Below are 26,120 nucleotides of genomic sequence, written 5' to 3' on the forward strand. Positions count from 1 at the left end.
CTGATAGAGTAGCCGGAAGTGACGTTTACAGTAAGTGGCAAGCTAGTTTAGCAAAGAAGTCAACCGGAAATTTGGACTGGAAGGGATGGAGGCTGTGTACCACAGCTGTTTTCCAATTTAAACTACTTGGAATCATAAAACCACTGACATTCCCTTCGTGACACAGGTAAGCATTATATAGTTTGATTCAGTCCCAGAAACTCAACACGGCATTTCAACAAACGTCAAAAGTGACGTTTCTCTTTAACTAGCTTCCTACCAAGCCTACTGCTATGCGATAGCTAACTAGCTATCCATGCCAGGTTATGCGGCGAGCTAACTGGGTAGCCACATTAACAAAAACCGGTTAAACAAACAGGACAGGTATTGGTTTCGCCAATACGTTAGCTAGCAGGAAGCTAATCGTAACTAGATACATAGTGTAGCAAGCTCTAACCCTGTCACACAACTGCGTTCCTTCCGCAATTGCTGAACTGGCCGTCGGCAGACGCACTGGTATGGATAGCCTATCATAGAAGCCAGCAAACGTTAACTAGTTGCTTGTGTTTGTTCAGCTTTCCTACCTGAGTCATGTGATCTGGCTACTTAGTCAGCTTCACAGACGATGAGGGGAAAGTCTGTGATTGGCCAATTCACATTTCCAGTGGGAAATAAATTCCACTTTTATGATCATAAGGTCCATATTGAAGTGGAGTGTTAAATGTATCCAGTATCCAGAGAGAGATTCTTTGGATATCATATTCCCACATTGCATTGCATTTTGCTTAGGATATACCGTAGCTTGGTCTCCAAGCTTGCATACATATGTTGGTCTAATTCATACATTCATTAAGCTCTTTCAATATTTGTCATCACTATTGAGATCCTCACATTAAGGCGAGATTCTGGAAATTGAAATACTCTTTATTGAAATGGCACGACTGCATTCAGGAATAATATTGTGTCAGTCTTTTCACCGCAGACAGACTTTGATACCTTTTAGACAAGCTCACTGTTGATTCAGGATGTCTCTGCTGTAACCAAGAAGCTTGATCTTGACATCTAGCCACTTAGATAGCAAGTTAGAAAATAAAATGCATTTGCTGGAGCCCTGAGCTGGATATAATTTATTTGATACGTCTTACATTTCTTGTAGTTATATTTAACTTCTAGTTAGTTATAAGCAGTGGCGTAGCCCTCGTCCACACATTTAGTTTGGGACAGAATTTTCAGGTCATTGTTATGGCAACCGCTGTGTGAATCATTGCTTTTTTTCTAGTGTGTGTTCCACAGTTTTTTGGCCATGATGTATTAGGCAGTAATGAGAGACAGAAAGTTAGTCACACACAGTGGGGAAGAAGCTGATTAAGTAATGGGTTTTATGGACCGGTTGGTTCCCTCCCTGCTCAAGATTAAAGCCCTTGGCTCTGTCCACGTCCAGCAGTGTCCACTGACTCAATTATGGCTGTTGGCAACAACATCCGCACCAAGCCCAGGTGTTGAGGAGAGCAATGATGTTATACCCTGCCTGCAGGAGACCGACAGGACAGATAGAGGCTTCAGACAGTGACTCAATAAGGTTTATAATTAAACATGGGGTCAATGGCTTCCTCACTAGTCTGTTTGGAGTGAGAACCCACATCTCCAGTATGAGTCCGAAATGGCACCCTATGCCCTATATAGTGCACTACTTCTGTCCAGGTTCTAGTGCACTAAATGGGGAATAGAGTGCCATTTGAAACGTAGGGCCCACTGCTTGATATGCTAATAGGATATTATGTCTGAATGTGTTCATTCACTCTGATTCTATTGTTGTCGTGCCGGGGTTTGGACAGCACTTGTCGGGATTTGTCAGACGCGAGTGCAGACAATGCATACTAATAATACAGAGATATTGACTCCTGTTCGGATCTGTCTCTCTCACTTCTAAGTCACTGATTTAGGAGGTTTGTGTAATCACACTTGCCCACTATATATACTCTACAGTACTGTGTGTGGTACACATCAGAGACATGGATAACTCTGTCTACAGCCATCACAGAACACTTTAATGTGCAAGATTTTGTGACTTTGCTCTCGGTGGCAAGCTGTCAGTGTGTGTTGCTAATAGACTAGGTTTTTTCTCCATACGAAAGGTGTGTGTGTGTGTGTGTGTGTGTGTGTGTGTTCAGCCTTTTTTTTCAGAATACCATATAGTTGTACCCTCTGTGACCTCTGTCTCTCTTCCCCCCCAGGGGTCAAAGGTCAGGCTGAGTCACCATGGAGTCCATGCTGAACAAGCTCAAGAGCACTGTCACCAAGGTGACGGCCGACATGACCAGCGCCGTCATGGGCAACCCGGTGACGCGTGAATTTGAAGTGGGCCGTCACATTGCCAGTGGCGGGCCCGGCATGTGCTGGAGGATCTACAACGGAACCAAGAAGTCAACCAAACAGGTGAGGCTGCCTGGGGGCTTCATGGACTGTTCTATACTCAACTAGATCAATGTCTCCCAACCCAGTCCTTGGGCAGCCTGAGAACCTACACATTTGTTGTAGATGGGACTCATTTTACCATCTCCAACTGACAAACTGTCAGTGGTTGTCCTGATGCAGATGGTAATTCCTGTCTTGTTGTTTGTTCTTCCAGGAGGTGGCTGTGTTTGTGTTTGATAAAAAGATGGTGGAGAAGTATCAGAAGTTTGACAAGGACCAGATCATTGAGTCTCTGAAGAGAGGTGTGCAGCAGCTCACCAGACTGCGTCACCCTCGTCTGCTCACTGTCCAGCACCCACTGGAGGAGTCGAGGTGGGTAAAACTTACCGTCTGCTCACTGTCCAGCACCCACTGGAGGAGTCGAGGTGGGTTAAACTTACCGTCTGCTCACTGTCCAGCACCCACTGGAGGAGTCGAGGTGGGTAAAACTTACCGTCTGCTCACTGTTCAGCACCCACTGGAGGAGTCGAGGTGGGTAAAACTTACCGTCTGCTCACTGTCCAGCACCCACTGGAGGAGTCGAGGTGGGTAAAACTTACCGTCTGCTCACTGTCCAGCACCCACTGGAGGAGTCGAGGTGGGTTAAACTTACCGTCTGCTCACTGTCCAGCACCCACTGGAGGAGTCGAGGTGGGTAAACTTACCGTCTGCTCACTGTCCAGCACCCACTGGAGGAGTCGAGGTGGGTTAAACTTACCGTCTGCTCACTGTCCAGCACCCACTGGAGGAGTCGAGGTGGGTTAAACTTACCTTCTGCTCACTGTCCAGCACCCACTGGAGGAGCCGAGTTGGGTAAAACTTACCGTCTGCTCACTGTCCAGCACCCACTGGAGGAGTCGAGGTGGGTAAAACTTACCGTCTGCTCACTGTCCAGCACCCACTGGAGGAGTCGAGGTGGGTTAAACTTACCTTCTGCTCACTGTCCAGCACCCACTGGAGGAGGCGAGTTGGGTAAAACTTACCGTCTGCTCACTGTCCAGCACCCACTGGAGGAGTCGAGGTGGGTAAAACTTACCGTCTGCTCACTGTCCAGCACCCACTGGAGGAGTCGAGGTGGGTTAAACTTACCGTCTGCTCACTGTCCAGCACCCACTGGAGGAGTCGAGGTGGGTTAAACTTACCGTCTGCTCACTGTCCAGCACCCACTGGAGGAGTCGAGGTGGGTTAAACTTACCGTCTGCTTCCCAGTCCAAACAGTGGTCAACAGTAGGGATTCTTCAATGAAGTGTTTGTTGTCATTCAACAACAGACAAATCATTTTTATGCATAATCTTTCACTTCAGAAATACTGCACCAAACATATTGGTAAGATGTAAAATTGTGAGACTAAGACTTCCTCTGCAAAAATGTCAATTATAATTACAGACCTCTTGAGTTACCTTAGATTAATTCAGACTATTTTAAGGATGTGTACTAGCTGCTGCAGGGTAGCCTAGTGGTTAGAGCGTTGGACTAGTAACCGGAAGGTTGCAAGTTCAAATCCCCGAGCTGACAAGGTACAAATCTGTCGTTCTGCTCACTGTTCCTAGGCCGTCATTGAAAATAAGAATTTGTTCTTAACTGACTTGCCTGGTTAAATAAAGGTAAAATAAAAGCTGCTACGGTGTCTCAAAAAGGACAAATAGTAATATTGCCACTTTTTTTCTAATTTTTCAAGTGAGGGTATTTTAAGGGAGCATGTGAGCACAGATGTTCACTTCGCCTCGGTGAGTTCTGCTAGGAGCCTTTACATACGCTCACACAAGTCATGCATACACACCCATGCAAATAATGGACACATACACACAACAGATGACGCATACACACATGCAGCAAGATGTGATGAAAAGTTTTGGGCCTTTCTGCCCCCCAGGGGTCAAAGGTCAGGCTGAGTCACCATGGAGTCCATGCTGAACAAGCTCAAGAGCACTGTCACCAAGGTGACGACCACTGTTACTCTCTGTTTAGGGACAAATAGCATTCCAGTTTACTGTTTTTTTGTTAATTCTTTCCAATGTGTCAAGTAATTATCTTTTTGTTTTCTCATGATTTGGTTGGGTCTAATTGTGTTGTTGTCCTGGGGCTCTGTGGGGTCTGTTTGTGTTTGAACAGAGCCCCAGGACCAGCTTGCTTAGGGGACTCTTCTCCATGTTCACCCCTCTGTAGAGGATGGCTTTGTTATGGATGGTTTGGTAATCTCTTCCTTTTAGGTGGTTGTAGAATTGAATGGCTCTTTTCTGGATTTTGATAAGTAGAGGGTATCGGCCTAATTCTGCTCTGCATGCATTATTTGGTCTTTTACGTTGTACACAGAGGATATTTTTGCAGAATTCTGCATGCAGAGTCTAAATTTGGTGTTTGTCCCATTTTGTAAATTCTTGGTTTGTGAGCAGACCCCAGACCTCACAACCATAAAGGGTTCTGTAACTGATTCATGTATTTTTAGCCAGATCCTCATTGGTATCTCTCACACTCGCCCTCTCTCTCTCTCTCACACGACCTCTCACACTCGCCCTCTCTCTCTCTCACACGATCTCTCTCACACGACCTCTCTCACACGACCTCTCTCTCTCTCACACGACCTCTCTCACTCGCCCTCTCTCTCTCTCTCACACGACCTCTCTCACTCGCCCTCTCTCTCTCTCTCTCACGACCTCTCTCACTCGCCCTCTCTCTCTCTCTCACACGACCTCTCTCACTCGCCCTCTCTCTCTCACGACCTCTCTCACTCGCCCTCTCACGCGACCTCTCTCACTCGCCCTCTCGCGCGACCTCTCTCTCTCGCGCGACCTCTCTCTCTCGCGCGACCTCTCTCTCTCACGCGACCTCTCTCACTCGCCCTCTCGCGCGACCTCTCTCACTCGCCCTCTCGCGCGACCTCTCTCTCTCGCGCGACCTCTCTCTCTCTCGCGCGACCTCTCTCTCTCTCGCGACCCTCTCTCACGCGACCTCTCTCTCTCACGCGCGACCTCTCTCTCTCTCGCGCGACCTCTCTCTCTCTCGCGCGACCTCTCTCTCTCGCGAGACCTCTCTCTCTCACGCGACCTCTCTCTCACGCGCGACCTCTCTCTCTCACGCGACCTCTCTCTCTCACGCGACCTCTCTCTCACGCGACCTCTCTCGCGACCTCTCTCTCTCACGCGACCTCTCTCTCTCTCTCACGCGACCCTCTCTCTCTCACGCGACCTCTCTCTCTCCACGCGACGCGACCTCTCTCTCACGCGACCTCTCTCTGTCACGCGACCTCTCTCTCTCACGCGACCTCTCTCTCTCGCGACCTCTCTCTCTCGCGCGACCTCTCTCTCTCGCGCGACCTCTCTCTCTCACACTACCGCGACCTCTCTCTCACACTACCGACCTCTCTCTCTCTCTCTCTCTCTCTCACGACCTCTCTCTCTCCCGACCTCTCTCTCTCGCGCGACCTCTCTCTAAATGATAGCAAATATAAAATGGTCTCTCTCACGAAAAATAATAACGCAGTGAATAGTAACCCTCTCTCTCCACATACCGACCTCTATCTCAAATTATGAACGCGAACCTCTCTCTCTCAAAAATAACGCTCTCTCTCTCAGCGACCTCTCTCTCAACGACCTGCTCTCTCTCCATGACCTCAACTGTCTATCACTGCCAAGGCGACCTCTTCTCTCAATGATACTCGTAGACCTCTCTCTAAAATAATAGCAACCTCTCTCTCTATGCAGATGTTATTAATCACACCTCCTCTCTCGCAGCGAAATCTCTCTCTAATAAACCTGCTCTCTCGCCGCGACCTTCTTACCTCTCTCTGGGTTGAAACCTCTCTCTTTGACCTATCTCTAGTCATTTCGTGACCTCTCTCTCTCGACCTCTATCTCACAGCGACCTTCTCTCTCGGCGACCTCTCTCTCTCTACGACCTCTCTCTACCTCTGTCTCTCATACACCGACCTCCTCACGACGACCTCTCTGCTGACCTCTCTCTCTATAAACTGACCATTACTCACGTGACCTCTCTTGGAATGATCTGTCGCGACCTCTCTCTCTACAGAATAGTAATAACAATCTCTAGCTACTCCTACCTCTCTAAGACCCTCTCTCTCTTGCGACCTCTCTCTCTCTCGCGCGGATGTCTCTCACACACGACCTCTCTCTCTGTCAATGACCTCTTCTCTCCAATCTCGGACCTATCTCAGGAAACATACCTCTCTCTGGCTAGAGGACCTAATCTCTCTCGCGACCCTCTCTCTCTCACACACGAAAGACCCTCTTCTCGCGACCTCTGGGTTCAATAATGGACCTCTCTCTCGCACAACCCTAATTTCTGTGAATAATCTCTCACACACTACCTCTCTCTCTCTGAGGAACTTCTAACAGTACCTCTCTCTCTCTCGGAGAACGTGCCTCTCTGTCTCTACCTCTCCCTGTTATATCAGTGACCACATACAACCTCCTCTCTCTACGATGTCTCACCTTTTATGTCTCTCCGGTTTCTCTTGCCAACCTCTCTCTCTACGTGACCCTCTCCCTCACCAACTACTTCTCTAAGGACCTCTCTCTCTCGCGCGACCTCTCTGACACCCACACCTCCTCTCGTATTCTCTCTTTCTCACACTAGGACACGACCTCTCTAATCACAATCTCCTCTCTCTCAATACACACTACTACCTCTCTCTCTACCTCTCTCTCTCACACACTACCTCTCTCTCTCACACACTACCTCTCTCTCTCTCACATGACTACTCTCTCTCGCGCACCACACTCTCTCGCGACCTCTCTCTCTCACACACTACCTCTCTCTCTCTCACACTACCTCTCTCTCGCACTACCTCTCTCTCTCAGACCTCTCTCTGCTTACCTCTCTCTGCAGACCTCTCTCTCTTCAGTACCTCTCCCTCTCACACACTACCTCTCTCTCTCAGGAAACTACTCTATCTCTCTCACACTGACCCTCTCGCGAGCCTCTCATCACACTACCTCTCTCTCTCCACACTACCTCTCTCTCTCCACACTACCTCGCGCGACCCCTCTCTCTCTCGACCTACCTCTCTCTCTAAAAACCTCTCTCTTTCTCTCTCTCACGAATACTCTCTCGCGCGCTCTCTCTCTCACACTACCTCTCTCTCTCTGCTGACCTCTCTCTCTCTGACCCCGACCTCTCTCTCTCTCTGTGAGGACCTCTCTCTCTCTCACAGACCCTCTCTCTAAAGGAGAAACGACCCTCTCTCGCGACCCATCTCTCTCTCTACCTCCTCTCTCTCTCTGCAGTGACCCTCTCTCTCTCACGACCTCTCTCTCTTCGCGCACACTACCTCTCTCTCTCTAGCTACCTCTCTCTCTTTACACTACCTCTCTCTCTCTGCCGGTTTCGCGACCTCTCTCTCTCTCGGTGATCGACCTCTCTCTCTCTCTCGCGCGCGACCCCTCTCTCTCGCGCGCGACCTCTCTCTCTCTCGCGCGACCTCTCTCTCTCTCTCGCGCGACCCTCTCTCTCTCGCGGACCTCTCTCTCTCTCTGACCTCTCTCTCTCTCTCTCGGACCCTCTCTCTCTCTCGCGAGACCTCTCTCTCTCTCGCGACCTCTCTCTCTCGCGCGACCTCTCTCTCTCTCTCGCTGACCTCTTCTCTCTCTCTCACTCTCTCGCGCGACCTCTCTCTCTCACCTCTCACTACCTCTCTCTCTCGACCCTCTCTCTCTCTACCTCTCTCTCTCTCGCGACCTCTCTCTCACACGCGACCTCTCTCTCTCGCGCGACCTCTCACTCCCGCTCGACCTCTCTCTCTCGCGACACACTACCTCTCTCTCTCTCCACTCCTCTCGCGCGACCTCTCTCTCCGCGCGACCTCTCTCTCTCGCGACCTCTCTCTCTCTCTCGCGCGCGACCTCTCTCTCTCTCGACCTCTCTCTCTCTCTCTCGCGACCTCTCTCTCTCTCTCGCGCGACCTCTCTCTCTCTCGCGCGACCTCTCTCTCTCGCGCGACCTCTCTCTCTCGCGCGACCTCTCTCTCTCTCGCGGACTCTCTCTCGCGGCCTCTCACGCGGCCTCTCTCTCTCGCGGCCTCTCTCTCTCGCGCGGCCCTCTCTCGCGCGGCCTCTCTCTCTCTCTCTCGCGCGGCCTCTCTCTCACGCACTACCTCTCTCTCTCGCGACCTCTCTCTCTCACACGACTCCTCACTCGCCCTCTCTCTCTCTCTCACACGACCTCTCTCTCTCGCCCTCTCTCTCTCTCTCACTCGCCCTCTCTCTCTCTCTCTCACACGACCTCTCTCACTCGCCCTCTCTCTCTCTCTCTAACACGACCTCTCTCTCACGCGACCTCTCTCTCTCACGCGGCCTCTCTCTCACGCGGCCTCTCTCTCTCACGCGGCCTCTCTCTCTCACGCGGCCTCTCTCTCTCACGCGGCCTCTCTCTCTCACGCGGCCTCTCTCTCACGCGGCCTCTCTCTCTCACGCGACTCTCTCTCACGCGACCTCTCTCTCACGCGACCTCTCTCTCTCACGCGACCTACTCTCTCTCACGCGACCTCTCTCTCACGCGACCTCTCTCTCACGCGACCTCTCTCTCACGCGACCCTCTCTCTCACGCGACCTCTCTCTCTCACGCGACCTCTCTCTCTCACGCGACCTCTCTCTCTCACGCGACCTCTCTCACTCGCCCTCTCTCTCTCTCTCACGCGACCTCACACTCGCCCCCTCTCTCTCTCTCTCACGCGACCTCTCACACTCGCCCTCTCTCTCTCTCTCTCACGACCTCTCTCACTCGCCCTCTCTCTCTCTCTCTCTCTCACACGACCTCTCTCACTCGCCCTCTCTCACACGACCTCTCTCACTCGCCCCTCTCTCTCTCTCTCACACGACCTCTCTCACTCGCCCTCTCTCTCTCTCTCTCACACGACCTCTCTCACACGACCTCTCTCACTCGCCCTCTCTCTCTCACGCGACCTCTCTCTCACGCGACCTCTCTCTCACGCGACCTCTCTCTCTCACGCGACCTCTCTCTCTCACGCGACCTCTCTCTCTCACGCGACCTCTCTCTCACGCGACCTCTCTCTCACGCGACCTCTCTCTCTCACGCGACTCTCTCACGCGACCTCTCTCTCACGCGACCTCTCTCGCGACCTCTCTCACGCGACCTCTCTCTCACGCGACCTCTCTCTCTCACGCGACCTCTCTCTCTCACGCGACCTCTCTCTCTCACGCGACCTCTCTCTCTCACGCGACCTCTCTCTCTCACGCGACCTCTCTCTCTCACGCGACCTCTCTCTCTCGACCTCTCTCTCTCTCGCGACTCTCTCTCTCGCGACCTCTCTCTCTCTCGCGACCTCTCTCTCGCGACCTCTCTCTCTCTCTCGCGACCTCTCTCTCGCGACCTCTCTCTCGCGACCTCTCTCTCTCTCTCGCGACCTCTCTCTCACGCGACCTCTCTCTCTCACGCGACCTCTCTCTCTCACGCGACCTCTCTCTCTCACGCGACCTCTCTCTCTCACGCGACCTCTCTCTCTCACGCGACCTCTCTCTCTCACGCGACCTCTCCCTCCCACGCGACCTCTCCCTCCCACGCGACCTCTCCCTCCCACGCGACCTCTCCCTCCCACGCGACCTCTCCCTCCCACGCGACCTCTCCCTCCCACGCGACCTCTCCCTCCCACGCGACCGCTCTCTCTGTCACGCTACCGCTCTCTCTGTCACGCTACCGCTCTCTCTCTCGCTACCGCTCTCTCTCTCTCTCACGCTACCGCTCTCTCTCTCACACTACCGCTCTCTCTCACACTACCGCTCTCTCTCAAATTCAAATTCAAGCTGCTTTATTGGCATGAAAAACATTGTGTCAATATTGCCAAAGCAACAATGTATACAATATACATTGTAACTAAATTATAAATGATAGCAAATATAAAATGGTAGTAAATAATAATACAAAAATAATAACAATAAAATGGTAACAGTGAATAGTAGAAATGTAATAAATATAAAATCAAATTATGAAAAATGAAACTATAACTTATAACTAAATAACGGTCATCTTCTCCTTTATATCAGTACTACAACTACAATCATCATTACTACGACTACTACTACCATCACTCAACTGTTATCACTACCATTTACCACCCACATTTGGAATGATAAACAGCAATAGTAATAGTAATAACAATAATAGCAATAATAAGTAAGTTACTGCTTACTATGCAGATGTTATTATTCAGTGTCCCTCAGGCTATGGCAGGAAAATACATATTTGGCTGCAAGAGGAGCCATTGCTCCTTCGCCCATGAGTATTCTTAGTTTTTCCTCTGGGTTCAATTTGTAAAAATTTGGAATATGTTTAGTAATTTCTGTGAATAATGAATCTCTTTGTGAGGAATATTTATCACAGTAAAGGAGAAAGTGCATCTCTGTCTCTACCTCCCCTGTTATGCAGTGACCACATACACGCTCCTCTTTGGGTAGCCATGTATTTTTATGTCTGCCGGTTTCTATTGCCAATCGGTGGTCACTCAGCCTGTACTTGGTAAGGATCTGTCTCTGCTTCGTATCTCTGACAGAGGAGAGATAATCAGCCAATTCATATTCTCTGTTTCACACACTACCTCTCTCTCACACACTACTCTCTCTCACACACTACCTCTCTCTCTCACACACTACCTCTCTCTCACACACTACCTCTCTCTCACACACACTACTCTCTCTCTCACACACTACCTCTCTCTCTCACACACTACCTCTCTCTCTCACACACTACCTCTCTCTCACACACTACCTCTCTCTCTCACACACTACCTCTCTCTCTCTCACACACTACCTCTCTCTCTCACACACTACCTCTCTCTCTCACACACTACCTCTCTCTCTCTCTCTCTCACACACTACTCTCTCTCTCTCTCTCTCTCTCACACACAACCTCTCTCTCTCTCACTCACACTACCTCTCTCTCTCACTCACACTACCTCTCTCTCTCTCACTCACACTACCTCTCTCTCTCTCACTCACACTACCTCTCTCTCTCTCACTCACACTACCTCTCTCTCTCTCTCTCTCACACTACTCTCTCTCTCTCTCTCTCTCTCTCTCTCTCACACTACCTCTCTCTCTCTCTCTCACACACTACCTCTCTACCTCTCTCTCTCTCTCACACACTACCTCTCTCTCTCTCACACACTACCTCTCTCTCTCACACACACTACCTCTCTCTCTCTCACACACACTACCTCTCTCTCTCTCTCACACACTACCTCTCTCTCTCTCTCTCACACACTACCTCTCTCTCTCACACACACTACCTCTCTCTCACACACTACCTCTCTCTCTCTCACACACTACCTATCTCTCTCTCTCACACACTACTCTCTCTCTCTCTCACACACTACTCTCTCTCTCTCTCACACACACTACCTCTCTCTCTCTCACACACTACCTCTCTCTCTCTCTCTCTCTCTCTCACACACTACCTCTCTCTCTCTCACACACTACCTCTCTCTCTCTCACTCACTACCTCTCTCTCTCTCACACACTACCTCTCTCTCTCTCACACACACTACTCTCTCTCTCTCTCTCTCTCTCTCTCTCTCTCTCTCATACACTACTCTCTCTCTCTCTCTCTCTCTCTCACACACACTCCCTCTCTCTCTCTCTCTCTCTCTCTCTCTCTCTCTCTCTCTCTCTCATACACTACCTCAAATTCAAATTCAAATTCAAACTGCTTTATTGGCATGAAAAACATTGTGTCAATATTGCCAAAGCAACAATGTATACAATATACATTGTAACAAAATTCTAAATGATAGCAAATATAAAATATAAAAGTGTAGTAAATAATAATACAAAATTAAATACAAAAATAATAATAATTACAGTAATAACAATAATAGCAATAACAATTAAGTTACTGCTTACTATGCAGATGTTATTATTCAGTGTCCCTCAGGCTATGGCAGGAAAATACATATTTGGCTGCAAGAGGAGCCATTGCTCCTTCGCCCATGAGTATTCTTAGTTTTTCCTCTGGGTTCAATTTGTAAAAATTTGGAATATGTTTAGTAACTTCTGTGAATAATGAATCTCTTTGTGAGGAATATTTATCACAGTAAAGGAGAAAGTGCATCTCTGTCTCTACCTCCCCTGTTATGCAGTGACCACATACACGCTCCTCTTTGGGTAGCCATGTCTTTTTATGTCTGCCGGTTTCTATTGCCAATCGGTGGTCACTCAGCCTGTACTTGGTAAGGATCTGTCTCTGCTTCGTATCTCTGACAGAGTAGAGATAATCAGCCAATTCATATTCTCTGTTTAGGGTCAGATAGCAATTTAGTCGGCTTTGGGATTTTGTTTCATTTTTCCAATGTTGTAAATATGATTCCTTTGATTGGTTCATGATTTTGCTTATTGGAATTCTTTCTTTTGAAGCAGTGCTGGTGTCAGCTTGGTTGGTGAGGTCCAACACCAGCTGACTGAGAGTGTGTGTACACCCCTCTCTCTCTCTCTCACACACTACCTCTCTCTCTCACACACTACCTCTCTCTCTCTCTCACACACTACCTCTCTCTCTCTCACACACACTACCTCTCTCTCTCTCACACACTACCTCTCTCTCTCACACACTACCTCTCTCTCTCTCTCTCTCACACACTACCTCTCTCTCTCTCACACACTACCTCTCTCTCTCTCACACACTACCTCTCTCTCTCTCACACACTACTCTCTCTCTCTCTCTCTCTCTCACACACTCTCTCTCTCTCTCACACACTACCTCTCTCTCTCTCTCTCACACACTACCTCTCTCTCTCTCTCTCTCTCTCACACACTACCTCTCTCTCTCTCTCACACACTACCTCTCTCTCTCACACACTACCTCTCTCTCTCTCTCACACACTACCTCTCTCTCTCTCTCTCTCTCACACACACTACCTCTCTCTCTCTCTCACACACTACCTCTCTCTCTCTCACACACTACTCTCTCTCTCTCTCACACACTACCTCTCTCTCTCTCACACACTACCTCTCTCTCTCACACACTACTCTCTCTCTCTCTCTCACACACTACCTCTCTCTCTCTCACTCACTACTCTCTCTCTCTCTCTCACTCACTACCTCTCTCTCTCTCTCTCTCTCTCTCACTACCTCTCTCTCTCTCTCTCTCACTCACTACCTCTCTCTCTCTCTCTCTCACTCACTACCTCTTTCTCTTACACACACTATCTCTCTCTCAACCTTTTTATTACTCAATCCTTCCTCTAGTTCACCATCATCTCCCGTTTCTTTTGTTCTTTATCTTACTGTTCCTCTTTTCTGTCATTTCTTAACACACTCCTTCTTTCTTCATCGTTGTTTGTTTGTAATCATTGACACTGTTGTTTCCTCTCTCCCTCCCTCCTTCAGGGACTGCCTGGCGTTCTGTACAGAGCCAGTGTTTGCCAGTCTGTCCAATGTGCTGGGTCAGTGGGACAACCTGCCCAGCCCCGTGCCCACAGACATCAAGGACTACAAGCTGTATGACGTGGAGACCAAGTATGGCCTGTTGCAGGTGAGAACCAATACACACACATGCAATCGTGCACATACATACACACACACACACAGTCTGAAATGAACACACACATGTCTTGTTGCTATGTATATTGCTTGGCAGATGTATGTTTAAACCCAATTGAACTAACCACACCTCTCTTTCTGTTTATTAAATTGTGTCCCAGGCATATTTTTTAGGGATAATCGATTAGATTGTATTCCCCTGCCAAGTCACATAGCTATTTAAAGGGGCAATCTGTGATTGCTATACACATTTTTTTTCTTATAAATCAATTATCTACCCATTGATTGTTGAAGAATATAACTTAGAAATGCCTCATGAGCTTAGTTCAACTGTTGTACCCCATCAGAACCCAAAGCTTGTTTTACTAATTTGTTTTTGTAAACAAACACTAGTCTTAAAACATGGTTAAAACTATAATGTTGATGTAATGGATGATCAATTCTTGCATCCATAGCTCTGTCTAGGAATTTGGGGGTGGTAAACATTTTCCAGCCCCACACTTCGACTTTTTACCACAACATTGGCGGAGTTGCGCTTTGTTATTGTATGAACTGCGGATTGCCTCTTTAAGGAGGAATGCTGGGAAATGTCAATACTACATAATTGTTCTGGGTATGAAAAAACCCCTCTATCAAGTACAGCTTGAATTTGTGTGTTATGTACGTCTACTAAAATGCCTGGGACATGTGAGATGAAGTAACCAGACTGTACTTTACTGATCCCCAAGTCTTTAGTTAATATCACAGATTGTCTTTCAGTCTTACCTCTCCTATCTTTATCTGCTTCATGCCTCTTTTCCTTCTCTTTTTCACTCTCTTTCTACTTTGTTATATCCTCTCCCTCTGACTACTCTCATCTCTCTCTCTTCTCCCTCCCTCTCTCTCCCCCTCCTTCACATCTCCCTCAGATCTCGGAGGGCTTGTCATTCCTACACAGCGGGGTGAAGATGGTCCATGGGAACCTGTGTCTGGAGAACGTCATCCTCAACAAGAGCGGAGCCTGGAAGATCATGGGCTTTGACTTCAGCATCTCCTCCACCAACCCCTCCGATGCCGAGGTGAGACGCTCGGCGCATCTGCCTGTGTGCACCTCTATGTATCTCTTCCTCTGTATATATCCTTACATACCTGTCTCCCTCCCTCCTTCCCCCAGCCCAAGTATTCCTGTAAGGAGTGGGAGCCCAACCTGCCGCCGCTCTGCTTGCCCAACCCAGAGTATCTGGCCCCCGAGTACATCCTGTCGGTGAGCTGCGACGCCGCCTCGGACATGTACTCGCTGGGCGTGGTGATGCACGCCGTCTTCAACGAGGGCAAGCCAGTGTTCCAGGTCAACAAGCACGACATCTTCAAGAGCTTCAGCCGACAGCTGGACCAGGTGAGGGGGCGGGGAGTGAGATGAAGGCTTGATGGCCAGAACAAGTCCACGTGATTGCTAGTAAAAAAATCTACATCAAAGTTGTGAGTGCTGGCCCTCTTCATAAAGTTAGAGTTCTCTGGAGCGACAGCACCCAAGGACCTCATTCAGACAGCAGACCTTAGTCAGAATGCATCACGTCTTAGCATTTTGGGGAGAAAAGGACAGGGATATTAATGCCCAAGTGCACTGCAATATTTGTAATGCCTCATTGATTCCACACTTTTTGAATTGGTAAATCTCCCCCCCCCCCCCGTCTGTCCATAGCTCAGCAGACTGAGCCCCACCATGTTGAATAAGATTCCTGAGGAGGTGAGAGAGCACGTCAAGATGCTGCTGAGTGTCACGCCCAACGTCCGGCCTGACGCTGACCAGATGACCAAGGTCAGATCACCCCCCGTGTCACCAACTATGACCTTGTGTCACTAATACAACAGGACACAAGACTTTTACATATTAAAACCACTCACCAAGTTAGCTAACTGATAAATATTTAGAAATACCTTTTAGATTTTCTGATTCATTAATAAAGCTAAACTTGAATATGTGTCGTCAGTTGAATATTGGTTGAATGCCTGTTTTCAAGATCGTCTTCCTAAAAAGTGATTTCAGAGAATTGAAGCAAGATGAAGTCATTGATCCTGCTTTATGCCATTACCACCCAGGTTGAGTTGAATAATCCCTTCTCTGTGTCTGGGTGCTTCAGATCCCCTTCTTTGATGACGTGGGGGCGGTGACGCTGGCCTACTTTGACTCCCTCTTCCAGAGGGACAACCTGCAGAAGTCCCAGTTCTACAAAAACCTGCCCAAGGTCTTGCCCAAGCTACCCAAGGTTAGTGTTCACTGTGTGTGTGTTGCTCTTACAGGTCATTTTAGTGTCCTAGTCGTACATTCCTACAGTAGAATGCTTCATGCTCAGTGGACAGGTAGTTTGGAACGTGGTCTTCAATAATCCAGTCAAATTGGGATTGGCCATTTTGCAAATATGTGCTCAAAGGTGATTTAATAAAAATGATTCTGATTTAAAGCCACTATTCCTAGCCTCTTTGCGTCCTGTCTCTTCCTCTCCACCCCAGAGAGTGGTGGTGTATCGTATCCTCCCAGCCCTCACCTCAGAGTTTGTGAACCCAGACATGGTGCCATTCGTCCTGCCCAACGTGCTGCTGATCGCCGAGGAGTGTACCAAGGACGAGTATGTCAGACTCATCCTGCCGGACCTCAGCCCTGTGTTCAAGCAGCAGGAGCCTGTCCAGGTACACACACACACACACACACAGGATGCAAAGGACACGCACATACAGTGTATCCCCATACCCAGTTTTCAGGCCTACCTTCTGTTTTCTTGATGTGTGTTACAGGGATGGCATGGTTAGATAAGACTAGAGGATGCTATATGCTTTATCTGGTGACAGGGCTGTATATATCATACTGTTTCTCTCTCTTCTCCTTTCCACGCCTTCAGGCAAGCAATATGGTGAGTGGTTTTTGCTAAGCGTAGTTGCTAAGACTGTGTGTGTGACGCTCTAATGCTTAAAAAAAGAGCTCACTGTATTCCTAGTTTCATTTCACTGGTAGTTACCCATCTCTCTCTTTATCTGTCACTCTCCCATCATTAAGCCTGGATGAACCGCGTTTAACCCTCTGTGTCTCTCAGATCCTGCTGATCTTCCTACAAAAGATGGACCTGCTGCTGACCAAGACCCCACCAGAGGACATTAAGAACAGCGTTCTGCCCATGGTCTACAGAGCCCTGGAGGCCCCCTCCATCCAGATACAGGTACCACGGACAGGCACATCATGAGTTTACAAAGGGTTTACTCCACCGGCAGAAAGAGAACTGCAATACTAATGAAATAAGGTTTAGGATTGAGGTTAAAGTTAGTGTGATTTTAAGGTAAGTGTAAATTAACATACTGTCGTCCGTTGCCATATATTTTCTGCCCGTTAAAAATACACTGCCTTGATTTAATGTGTAATTTGTTGGCCAGGTACTGTACATTGTAAAAGACAGACTTCTCTATTTACCTATCCAAATCAGTCAGTGATGTAGTGAAGGAAGTGATGTCGTGAAGGAAGTGATGTCGTGAAGGAAGTGATGTCGTGAAGGAAGTGATGTCGTGAAGGAAGTGATGTCGTGCAGGAAGTGATGTCGTGAAGGAAGTGATGTCGTGAAGGAAGTGATGTGTAGGAAGATGACTGCAGCGTTAACGTCTAAACACTAATTGTGGTACAAGTTGCCCGTAACCACAGCTCTAGAATCCCATTTCCTTACCATTTAGAGGATAAGAAAAACCTGACCCTGGACCAGCGGTTAGCAGCACATTCAACCAACTCTGTAAAGCTCACATGGGAACCTCCATAGAGATTCTATAATACGCCTGACCAAGACAGACACTATTTTGGCTTTGCTATGATCCCAATGTCCATTTTAGAGTTCTAGGCTCTATGTGATTCTATGGAAACCCCTGCCATTAAGTCATCAGCAATGCTGTGCCATATATTTGTGTGCCCCCCCCAGGAGCTGTGTTTGAACATAATCCCTACCTTCGCCAACCTGATTGAGTATCCCTCCATGAAGAACGCACTCATCCCCCGCATCAAGTCTGCCTGTCTACAGACCTCCTCACTTGCAGTCAGTCTCTCGCTTTCATTTGACTCTGTCTCTCTGTCTCTGTCTCTCTGTCGCTGTCTCTGTCTCTCTCTCTATGTCTCTCTCTCTATGTCTCTCTGTCTCTCTCTCTCTGTCTGTCTCTCTCTCTCTCTCTCTCTCTCTCTCTGTCTCTCTCTCTCTCTCTCTGTCTCTGACTCTCTCTGTCTCTGTCTCTCTCTCTGTCTCTGTCTCTCTCTCTGTCTCTCTCTCTCTGTCTCTCTCTTCTCTGTCTCTCTCTCTCTGTCTCTCTCTCTCTCTCTCTGTCTCTCTCTCTCTGTCTCTCTCTCTTTCTCTGTCTCTCTCTCTCTGTCTCTCTCTCTGTCTCTCTGTCTCTCTCTGTCTCTCTGTGTGTGTGTTGATCAAATGCACATGGTTGTTTTTGACTGACCATTGATTGACAGGTGACAGAAATATTCTGATTGTGTGTGCGTATGTTTGACGTGTGTGTGTAGGTGAGGGTGAACTCCCTGGTGTGTCTGGGGAAGATTCTGGAGTACCTGGACAAATGGTACGTCATTGACGAGATCCTTCCCTTCCTGCAACAGATCCCCTCCAGAGAACCAGCCGTACTCATGGGGGTTCTAGGTAACGGAACATCTAGAACGTCTTAGAATCCAGATAATAGTCCTAGGGATCTCGACAGAAAATGATCAGTACTTTTAGAACTCTTTATCTTATTTTAGAATCCCTTAGGATAAAATGAATCAACTCACCTAGGATGAAATGAGTCAATTCTCCTGGGATGAAATGAGTCAATTCTCCTAGGATGAAACGAGTCAATTCTCCGAGGATGAAACGGGTCAATTCTCCGAGGATGAAACGGGTCAATTCTCCTAGGATGAAACGAGTCAATTCTCCTAGGATGAAACGAGTCAATTCTCCTAGGATGAAACGGGTCAATTCTCCTAGGATGAAACGGGTCAATCCTCCGAGGATGAAACGGGTCAATTCTCCTAGGATGAAACGAGTCAATTCTCCTAGGATGAAACGGGTCAATCCTCCGAGGATGAAACGGGTCAATTCTCCGAGGATGAAACGGGTCAATTCTCCGAGGATGAAACGGGTCAATCCTCCGAGGATGAAACGGGTCAATCCTCCTAGGATGAAACGGGTCAATTCTCCTAGGATGAAACGGGTCAATCCTCCGAGGATGAAACGGGTCAATTCTCCTAGGATGAAACGGGTCAATTCTCCGAGGATGAAACGGGTCAATTCTCCTAGGATGAAACGGGTCAATTCTCCGAGGATGAAACGGGTCAATTCTCCTAGGATGAAACGGGTCAATTCTCCGAGGATGAAACGGGTCAATTCTCCTAGGATGAAACGGGTCAATTCTCCTAGGATGAAACGAGTCAATTCTCCTGGGATGAAACGGGTCAATCCTCCGAGGATGAAACGGGTCAATTCTCCGAGGATGAAACGGGTCAATTCTCCGAGGATGAAACGGGTCAATCCTCCGAGGATGAAACGGGTCAATTCTCCGAGGATGAAACGGGTCAATTCTCCTAGGATGAAACGGGTCAATTCTCCTAGGATGAAACGAGTCAATTCTCCTAGGATGAAACGGGTCAATCCTCCGAGGATGAAATGACTAATTGAAATAGGGTAACACTTAAAAATATGATCTATCGCTTTAACAGTATTGATTGTTGTGGTTCTGATTTATTGAGGAATGGTTGTTTCCTCCCATAGGGATCTACAAGTGTACCTTCTCCCATAAGAAACTGGGCATCCCCAAAGAGCACCTAGCCGCCAAGAGTCTGCCTCACCTAGTCTCGCTCAGTATAGACAACAACCTCAACCTCAATCAGGTAGGTAGATGCGCACACACACACACGCACACACACACAGGTTGTATTCCCACCCTCTCTCTGTGTGTTTCAGTTCAACTCCTTCATGGCTGTGATCAAAGACATGCTGACTCGTATGGAGGCAGAGCACAAGACCAAACTGGAGCAGCTACACAGCATGCAGGAACAACAGAGGTATCCGTCAAATCACTCCCTCCTGTCTTCCTCTGACGTTGTAATGTCGGGTGCAGCAGGACAGTGAGATGTCTTTCTTGCAGCTCTAACCCCAACAATGCAGTAATCAATAACAATGTTTTACTAAAAATCAATGATGATGAAGCCAAAGCTATGTTTTACTAAAATTAACAAGGTAGAACAAAAACGCATGAGATATAAGAACAGCATGATAAAGTAAGTATGCATACTATATACAGGGTCAGTTCCAGTAGAGATACTGGACTGATAGAGGTAGATGTGTATAGGGGTAAGGTTACTATATACAGGGTCAGTTCCAGTAGGGATACTGGACTGATAGAGGTAGATATGTATAGGGGTAAGGTTACTATATACAGGGTCAGTTCCAGTAGGGATACTGGACTGATAGAGGTAGATATGTATAGGGGTAAGGTTACTATATACAGGGTCAGTTCCAGTAGGGATACTGGACTGATAGAGGTAGATATGTATAGGGGTAAGGTTACTATATACAGGGTCAGTTCCAGTAGGGATACTGGACTGATAGAGGTAGATGTGTATAGGGGTAAGGTTACTATATACAGGGTCAGTTCCAGTAGGGATACTGGACTGATAGAGGTAGATATGTATAGGGGTAAGGTTACTATATACAGGGTCAGTTCCAGTAGAGATACTGGACTGATAGAGGTAGATGTGTATAGGGGTAAGGTTACTATATACAGGGTCAGTTCCAGTAGGGATACTGGACTGATAGAGGTAGATGTGTATAGGGGTAAGGTTACTATATACAGGGTCAGTTCCAGTAGGGATACTGGACTGATAGAGGTAGATGTGTATAGGGGTAAGGTTACTATATACAGGGTCAGTTCCAGTAGAGATACTGGACTGATAGAGGTAGATGTGTATAGGGGTAAGGTTACTATATACAGGGTCAGTTCCAGTAGGGATACTGGACTGATAGAGGTAGATGTGTATAGGGGTAAGGTTACTATATACAGGGTCAGTTCCAGTAGGGATACTGGACTGATAGAGGTAGATATGTATAGGGGTAAGGTTACTATATACAGGGTCAGTTCCAGTAGGGATACTGGACTGATAGAGGTAGATATGTATAGGGGTAAGGTTACTATATACAGGGTCAGTTCCAGTAGAGATACTGGACTGATAGAGGTAGATATGTATAGGGGTAAGGTTACTATATACAGGGTCAGTTCCAGTAGGGATACTGGACTGATAGAGGTAGATATGTATAGGGGTAAGGTTACTATATACAGGGTCAGTTCCAGTAGAGATACTGGACTGATAGAGGTAGATATGTATAGGGGTAAGGTTACTATATACAGGGTCAGTTCCAGTAGGGATACTGGACTGATAGAGGTAGATATGTATAGGGGTAAGGTTACTATATACAGGGTCAGTTCCAGTAGGGATACTGGACTGATAGAGGTAGATATGTATAGGGGTAAGGTTACTATATACAGGGTCAGTTCCAGTAGAGATACTGGACTGATAGAGGTAGATATGTATAGGGGTAAGGTTACTATATACAGGGTCAGTTCCAGTAGGGATACTGGACTGATAGAGGTAGATATGTATAGGGGTAAGGTTACTATATACAGGGTCAGTTCCAGTAGGGATACTGGACTGATAGAGTAGTATGATATGTATAGGGGTAAGGTTACTATATACAGGGTCAGTTCCAGTAGAGATACTGGACTGATAGAGGTAGATATGTATAGGGGTAAGGTTACTATATACAGGGTCAGTTCCAGTAGGGATACTGGACTGATAGAGGTAGATATGTATAGGGGTAAGGTTACTATATACAGGGTCAGTTCCAGTAGAGATACTGGACTGATAGAGGTAGATGTGTATAGGGGTAAGGTTACTATATACAGGGTCAGTTCCAGTAGGGATACTGGACTGATAGAGGTAGATGTGTATAGGGGTAAGGTTACTATATACAGGGTCAGTTCCAGTAGGGATACTGGACTGATAGAGGTAGATATGTATAGGGGTAAGGTTACTATATACAGGGTCAGTTCCAGTAGGGATACTGGACTGATAGAGGTAGATGTGTATAGGGGTAAGGTTACTATATACAGGGTCAGTTCCAGTAGGGATACTGGACTGATAGAGGTAGATGTGTATAGGGGTAAGGTTACTATATACAGGGTCAGTTCCAGTAGGGATACTGGACTGATAGAGGTAGATATGTATAGGGGTAAGGTTACTATATACAGGGTCAGTTCCAGTAGAGATACTGGACTGATAGAGGTAGATGTGTATAGGGGTAAGGTTACTATATACAGGGTCAGTTCCAGTAGAGATACTGGACTGATAGAGGTAGATATGTATAGGGGTAAGGTTACTATATACAGGGTCAGTTCCAGTAGGGATACTGGACTGATAGAGGTAGATGTGTATAGGGGTAAGGTTACTATATACAGGGTCAGTTCCAGTAGAGATACTGGACTGATAGAGGTAGATATGTATAGGGGTAAGGTTACTATATACAGGGTCAGTTCCAGTAGGGATACTGGACTGATAGAGGTAGATGTGTATAGGGGTAAGGTTACTATATACAGGGTCAGTTCCAGTAGGGATACTGGACTGATAGAGGTAGATATGTATAGGGGTAAGGTTACTATATACAGGGTCAGTTCCAGTAGGGATACTGGACTGATAGAGGTAGATGTGTATAGGGGTAAGGTTACTATATACAGGGTCAGTTCCAGTAGGGATACTGGACTGATAGAGGTAGATATGTATAGGGGTAAGGTTACTATATACAGGGTCAGTTCCAGTAGGATACTGGACTGATAGAGGTAGATGTGTATAGGGGTAAGGTTACTATATACAGGGTCAGTTCCAGTAGAGATACTGGACTGATAGAGGTAGATGTGTATAGGGGTAAGGTTACTATATACAGGGTCAGTTCCAGTAGGGATACTGGACTGATAGAGGTAGATATGTATAGGGGTAAGGTTACTATATACAGGGTCAGTTCCAGTAGGGATACTGGACTGATAGAGGTAGATGTGTATAGGGGTAAGGTTACTATATACAGGGTCAGTTCCAGTAGGGATACTGGACTGATAGAGGTAGATATGTATAGGGGTAAGGTTACTATATACAGGGTCAGTTCCAGTAGAGATACTGGACTGATAGAGGTAGATGTGTATAGGGGTAAGGTTACTATATACAGGGTCAGTTCCAGTAGGGATACTGGACTGATAGAGGTAGATATGTATAGGGGTAAGGTTACTATATACAGGGTCAGTTCCAGTAGGGATACTGGACTGATAGAGGTAGATGTGTATAGGGGTAAGGTTACTATATACAGGGTCAGTTCCAGTAGGGATACTGGACTGATAGAGGTAGATGTGTATAGGGGTAAGGTTACTATATACAGGGTCAGTTCCAGTAGGGATACTGGACTGATAGAGGTAGATGTGTATAGGGGTAAGGTTACTATATACAGGGTCAGTTCCAGTAGAGATACTGGACTGATAGAGGTAGATGTGTATAGGGGTAAGGTTACTATATACAGGGTCAGTTCCAGTAGAGATACTGGACCCTATAGAGGTAGATATGTATAGGGGTAAGGTTACTATATACAGGGTCAGTTCCAGTAGGGATACTGGACTGATAGAGGTAGATATGTATAGGGGTAAGGTTACTATATACAGGGTCAGTTCCAGTAGGGATACTGGACTGATAGAGGTAGATGTGTATAGGGGTAAGGTTACTATATACAGGGTCAGTTCCAGTAGGGATACTGGACTGATAGAGGTAGATGTGTATAGGGGTAAGGTTACTATATACAGGGTCAGTTCCAGTAGAGATACTGGACTGATAGAGGTAGATATGTATAGGGGTAAGGTTACTATATACAGGGTCAGTTCCAGTAGGGATACTGGACTGATAGAGGTAGATATGTATAGGGGTAAGGTTACTATATACAGGGTCAGTTCCAGTAGAGATACTGGACTGATAGAGGTAGATGTGTATAGGGGTAAGGTTACTATATACAGGGTCAGTTCCAGTAGGGATACTGGACTGATAGAGGTAGATATGTATAGGGGTAAGGTTACTATATACAGGGTCAGTTCCAGTAGGGATACTGGACTGATAGAGGTAGATATGTATAGGGGTAAGGTTACTATATACAGGGTCAGTTCCAGTAGGGATACTGGACTGATAGAGGTAGATGTGTATAGGGGTAAGGTTACTATATACAGGGTCAGTTCCAGTAGGGATACTGGACTGATAGAGGTAGATATGTATAGGGGTAAGGTTACTATATACAGGGTCAGTTCCAGTAGAGATACTGGACTGATAGAGGTAGATATGTATAGGGGTAAGGTTACTATATACAGGGTCAGTTCCAGTAGGGATACTGGACTGATAGAGGTAGATATGTATAGGGGTAAGGTTACTATATACAGGGTCAGTTCCAGTAGGGATACTGGACTGATAGAGGTAGATATGTATAGGGGTAAGGTTACTATATACAGGGTCAGTTCCAGTAGGGATACTGGACTGATAGAGGTAGATATGTATAGGGGTAAGGTTACTATATACAGGGTCAGTTCCAGTAGGGATACTGGACTGATAGAGGTAGATATGTATAGGGGTAAGGTTACTATATACAGGGTCAGTTCCAGTAGGGATACTGGACTGATAGAGGTAGATATGTATAGGGGTAAGGTTACTATATACAGGGTCAGTTCCAGTAGGGATACTGGACTGATAGAGGTAGATGTGTATAGGGGTAAGGTTACTATATACAGGGTCAGTTCCAGTAGGGATACTGGACTGATAGAGGTAGATGTGTATAGGGGTAAGGTTACTATATACAGTCAGTTCCAGTAGGATACTGGACTGGTAGATATGTATAGGGGTAAGGTTACAGTAGGGATACTGGACTGATAGAGGTAGATATGTATAGGGGTAAGGTTACTATATACAGGGTCAGTTCCAGTAGGGATACTGGACTGATAGAGGTAGATATGTATAGGGGTAAGGTTACTATATACAGGGTCAGTTCCAGTAGGGATACTGGACTGATAGAGGTAGATGTGTATAGGGGTAAGGTTACTATATACAGGGTCAGTTCCAGTAGGGATACTGGACTGATAGAGGTAGATGTATAGGGGTAAGGTTACTATATACAGGGTCAGTTCCAGTAGATACTGGACTGATAGAGGTAGATATGTATAGGGGTAAGGTTACTATATACAGGGTCAGTTCCAGTAGGGATACTGGACTGATAGAGGTAGATATGTATAGGGGTAAGGTTACTATATACAGGGTCAGTTCCAGTAGGGATACTGGACTGATAGAGGTAGATATGTATAGGGGTAAGGTTACTATATACAGGGTCAGTTCCAGTAGGGACTGATAGAGGTAGATATACTGGACTGATAGAGGTAGATAGATATGTATAGGGGTAAGGTTACTATATACAGGGTCAGTTCCAGTAGGGATACTGGACTGATAGAGGTAGATGTGTATAGGGGTAAGGTTACTATATACAGGGTCAGTTCCAGTAGGGATACTGGACTGATAGAGGTAGATATGTATAGGGGTAAGGTTACTATATACAGGGTCAGTTCCAGTAGAGATACTGGACTGATAGAGGTAGATATGTATAGGGGTAAGGTTACTATATACAGGGTCAGTTCCAGTAGGGATACTGGACTGATAGAGGTAGATATGTATAGGGGTAAGGTTACTATATACAGGGTCAGTTCCAGTAGGGATACTGGACTGATAGAGGTAGATATGTATAGGGGTAAGGTTACTATATACAGGGTCAGTTCCAGTAGGGATACTGGACTGATAGAGGTAGATGTGTATAGGGGTAAGGTTACTATATACAGGGTCAGTTCCAGTAGGGATACTGGACTGATAGAGGTAGATGTGTATAGGGGTAAGGTTACTATATACAGGGTCAGTTCCAGTAGGGATACTGGACTGATAGAGGTAGATATGTATAGGGGTAAGGTTACTATATACAGGGTCAGTTCCAGTAGGGATACTGGACTGATAGAGGTAGATGTGTATAGGGGTAAGGTTACTATATACAGGGTCAGTTCCAGTAGGGATACTGGACTGATAGAGGTAGA

The 26,120-nt window shown here is 46.9% G+C and overlaps 1 protein-coding gene across 2 annotated transcripts in view; it reads left to right on the plus strand.

Moving 5' to 3' along the window:
- Positions 1-11: 11 nt before the first annotated feature.
- The window catches only part of LOC135515076 (SCY1-like protein 2), a 32,739-nt gene continuing 6,630 nt past the window's right edge, over positions 12-26,120 (plus strand). The window contains exons 1-14 of one of the 2 annotated variants that reach the window (XM_064938903.1): positions 12-166; positions 2,214-2,415; positions 2,609-2,766; positions 13,785-13,929; positions 14,846-14,995; positions 15,091-15,312; positions 15,619-15,735; positions 16,058-16,183; positions 16,428-16,604; positions 17,006-17,128; positions 17,870-17,983; positions 18,454-18,586; positions 19,694-19,812; positions 19,886-19,986. In XM_064938903.1, the coding sequence (XP_064794975.1) occupies positions 2,239-2,415; positions 2,609-2,766; positions 13,785-13,929; positions 14,846-14,995; positions 15,091-15,312; positions 15,619-15,735; positions 16,058-16,183; positions 16,428-16,604; positions 17,006-17,128; positions 17,870-17,983; positions 18,454-18,586; positions 19,694-19,812; positions 19,886-19,986 (1,862 nt within the window). In that variant the 5' untranslated portion in view covers positions 12-166; positions 2,214-2,238. Of the gene's footprint in view, positions 167-2,213; positions 2,416-2,608; positions 2,767-3,394; positions 3,614-13,784; positions 13,930-14,845; positions 14,996-15,090; positions 15,313-15,618; positions 15,736-16,057; positions 16,184-16,427; positions 16,605-17,005; positions 17,129-17,869; positions 17,984-18,453; positions 18,587-19,693; positions 19,813-19,885; positions 19,987-26,120 lie in introns of those variants that run through there. The other variant, XM_064938904.1, reaches the window with a different exon arrangement.

The sequence above is a fragment of the Oncorhynchus masou genome, chromosome 26, assembly GCF_036934945.1.
Source record: "Oncorhynchus masou masou isolate Uvic2021 chromosome 26, UVic_Omas_1.1, whole genome shotgun sequence".
NCBI classification, from domain to species: domain Eukaryota; kingdom Metazoa; phylum Chordata; class Actinopteri; order Salmoniformes; family Salmonidae; genus Oncorhynchus; species Oncorhynchus masou.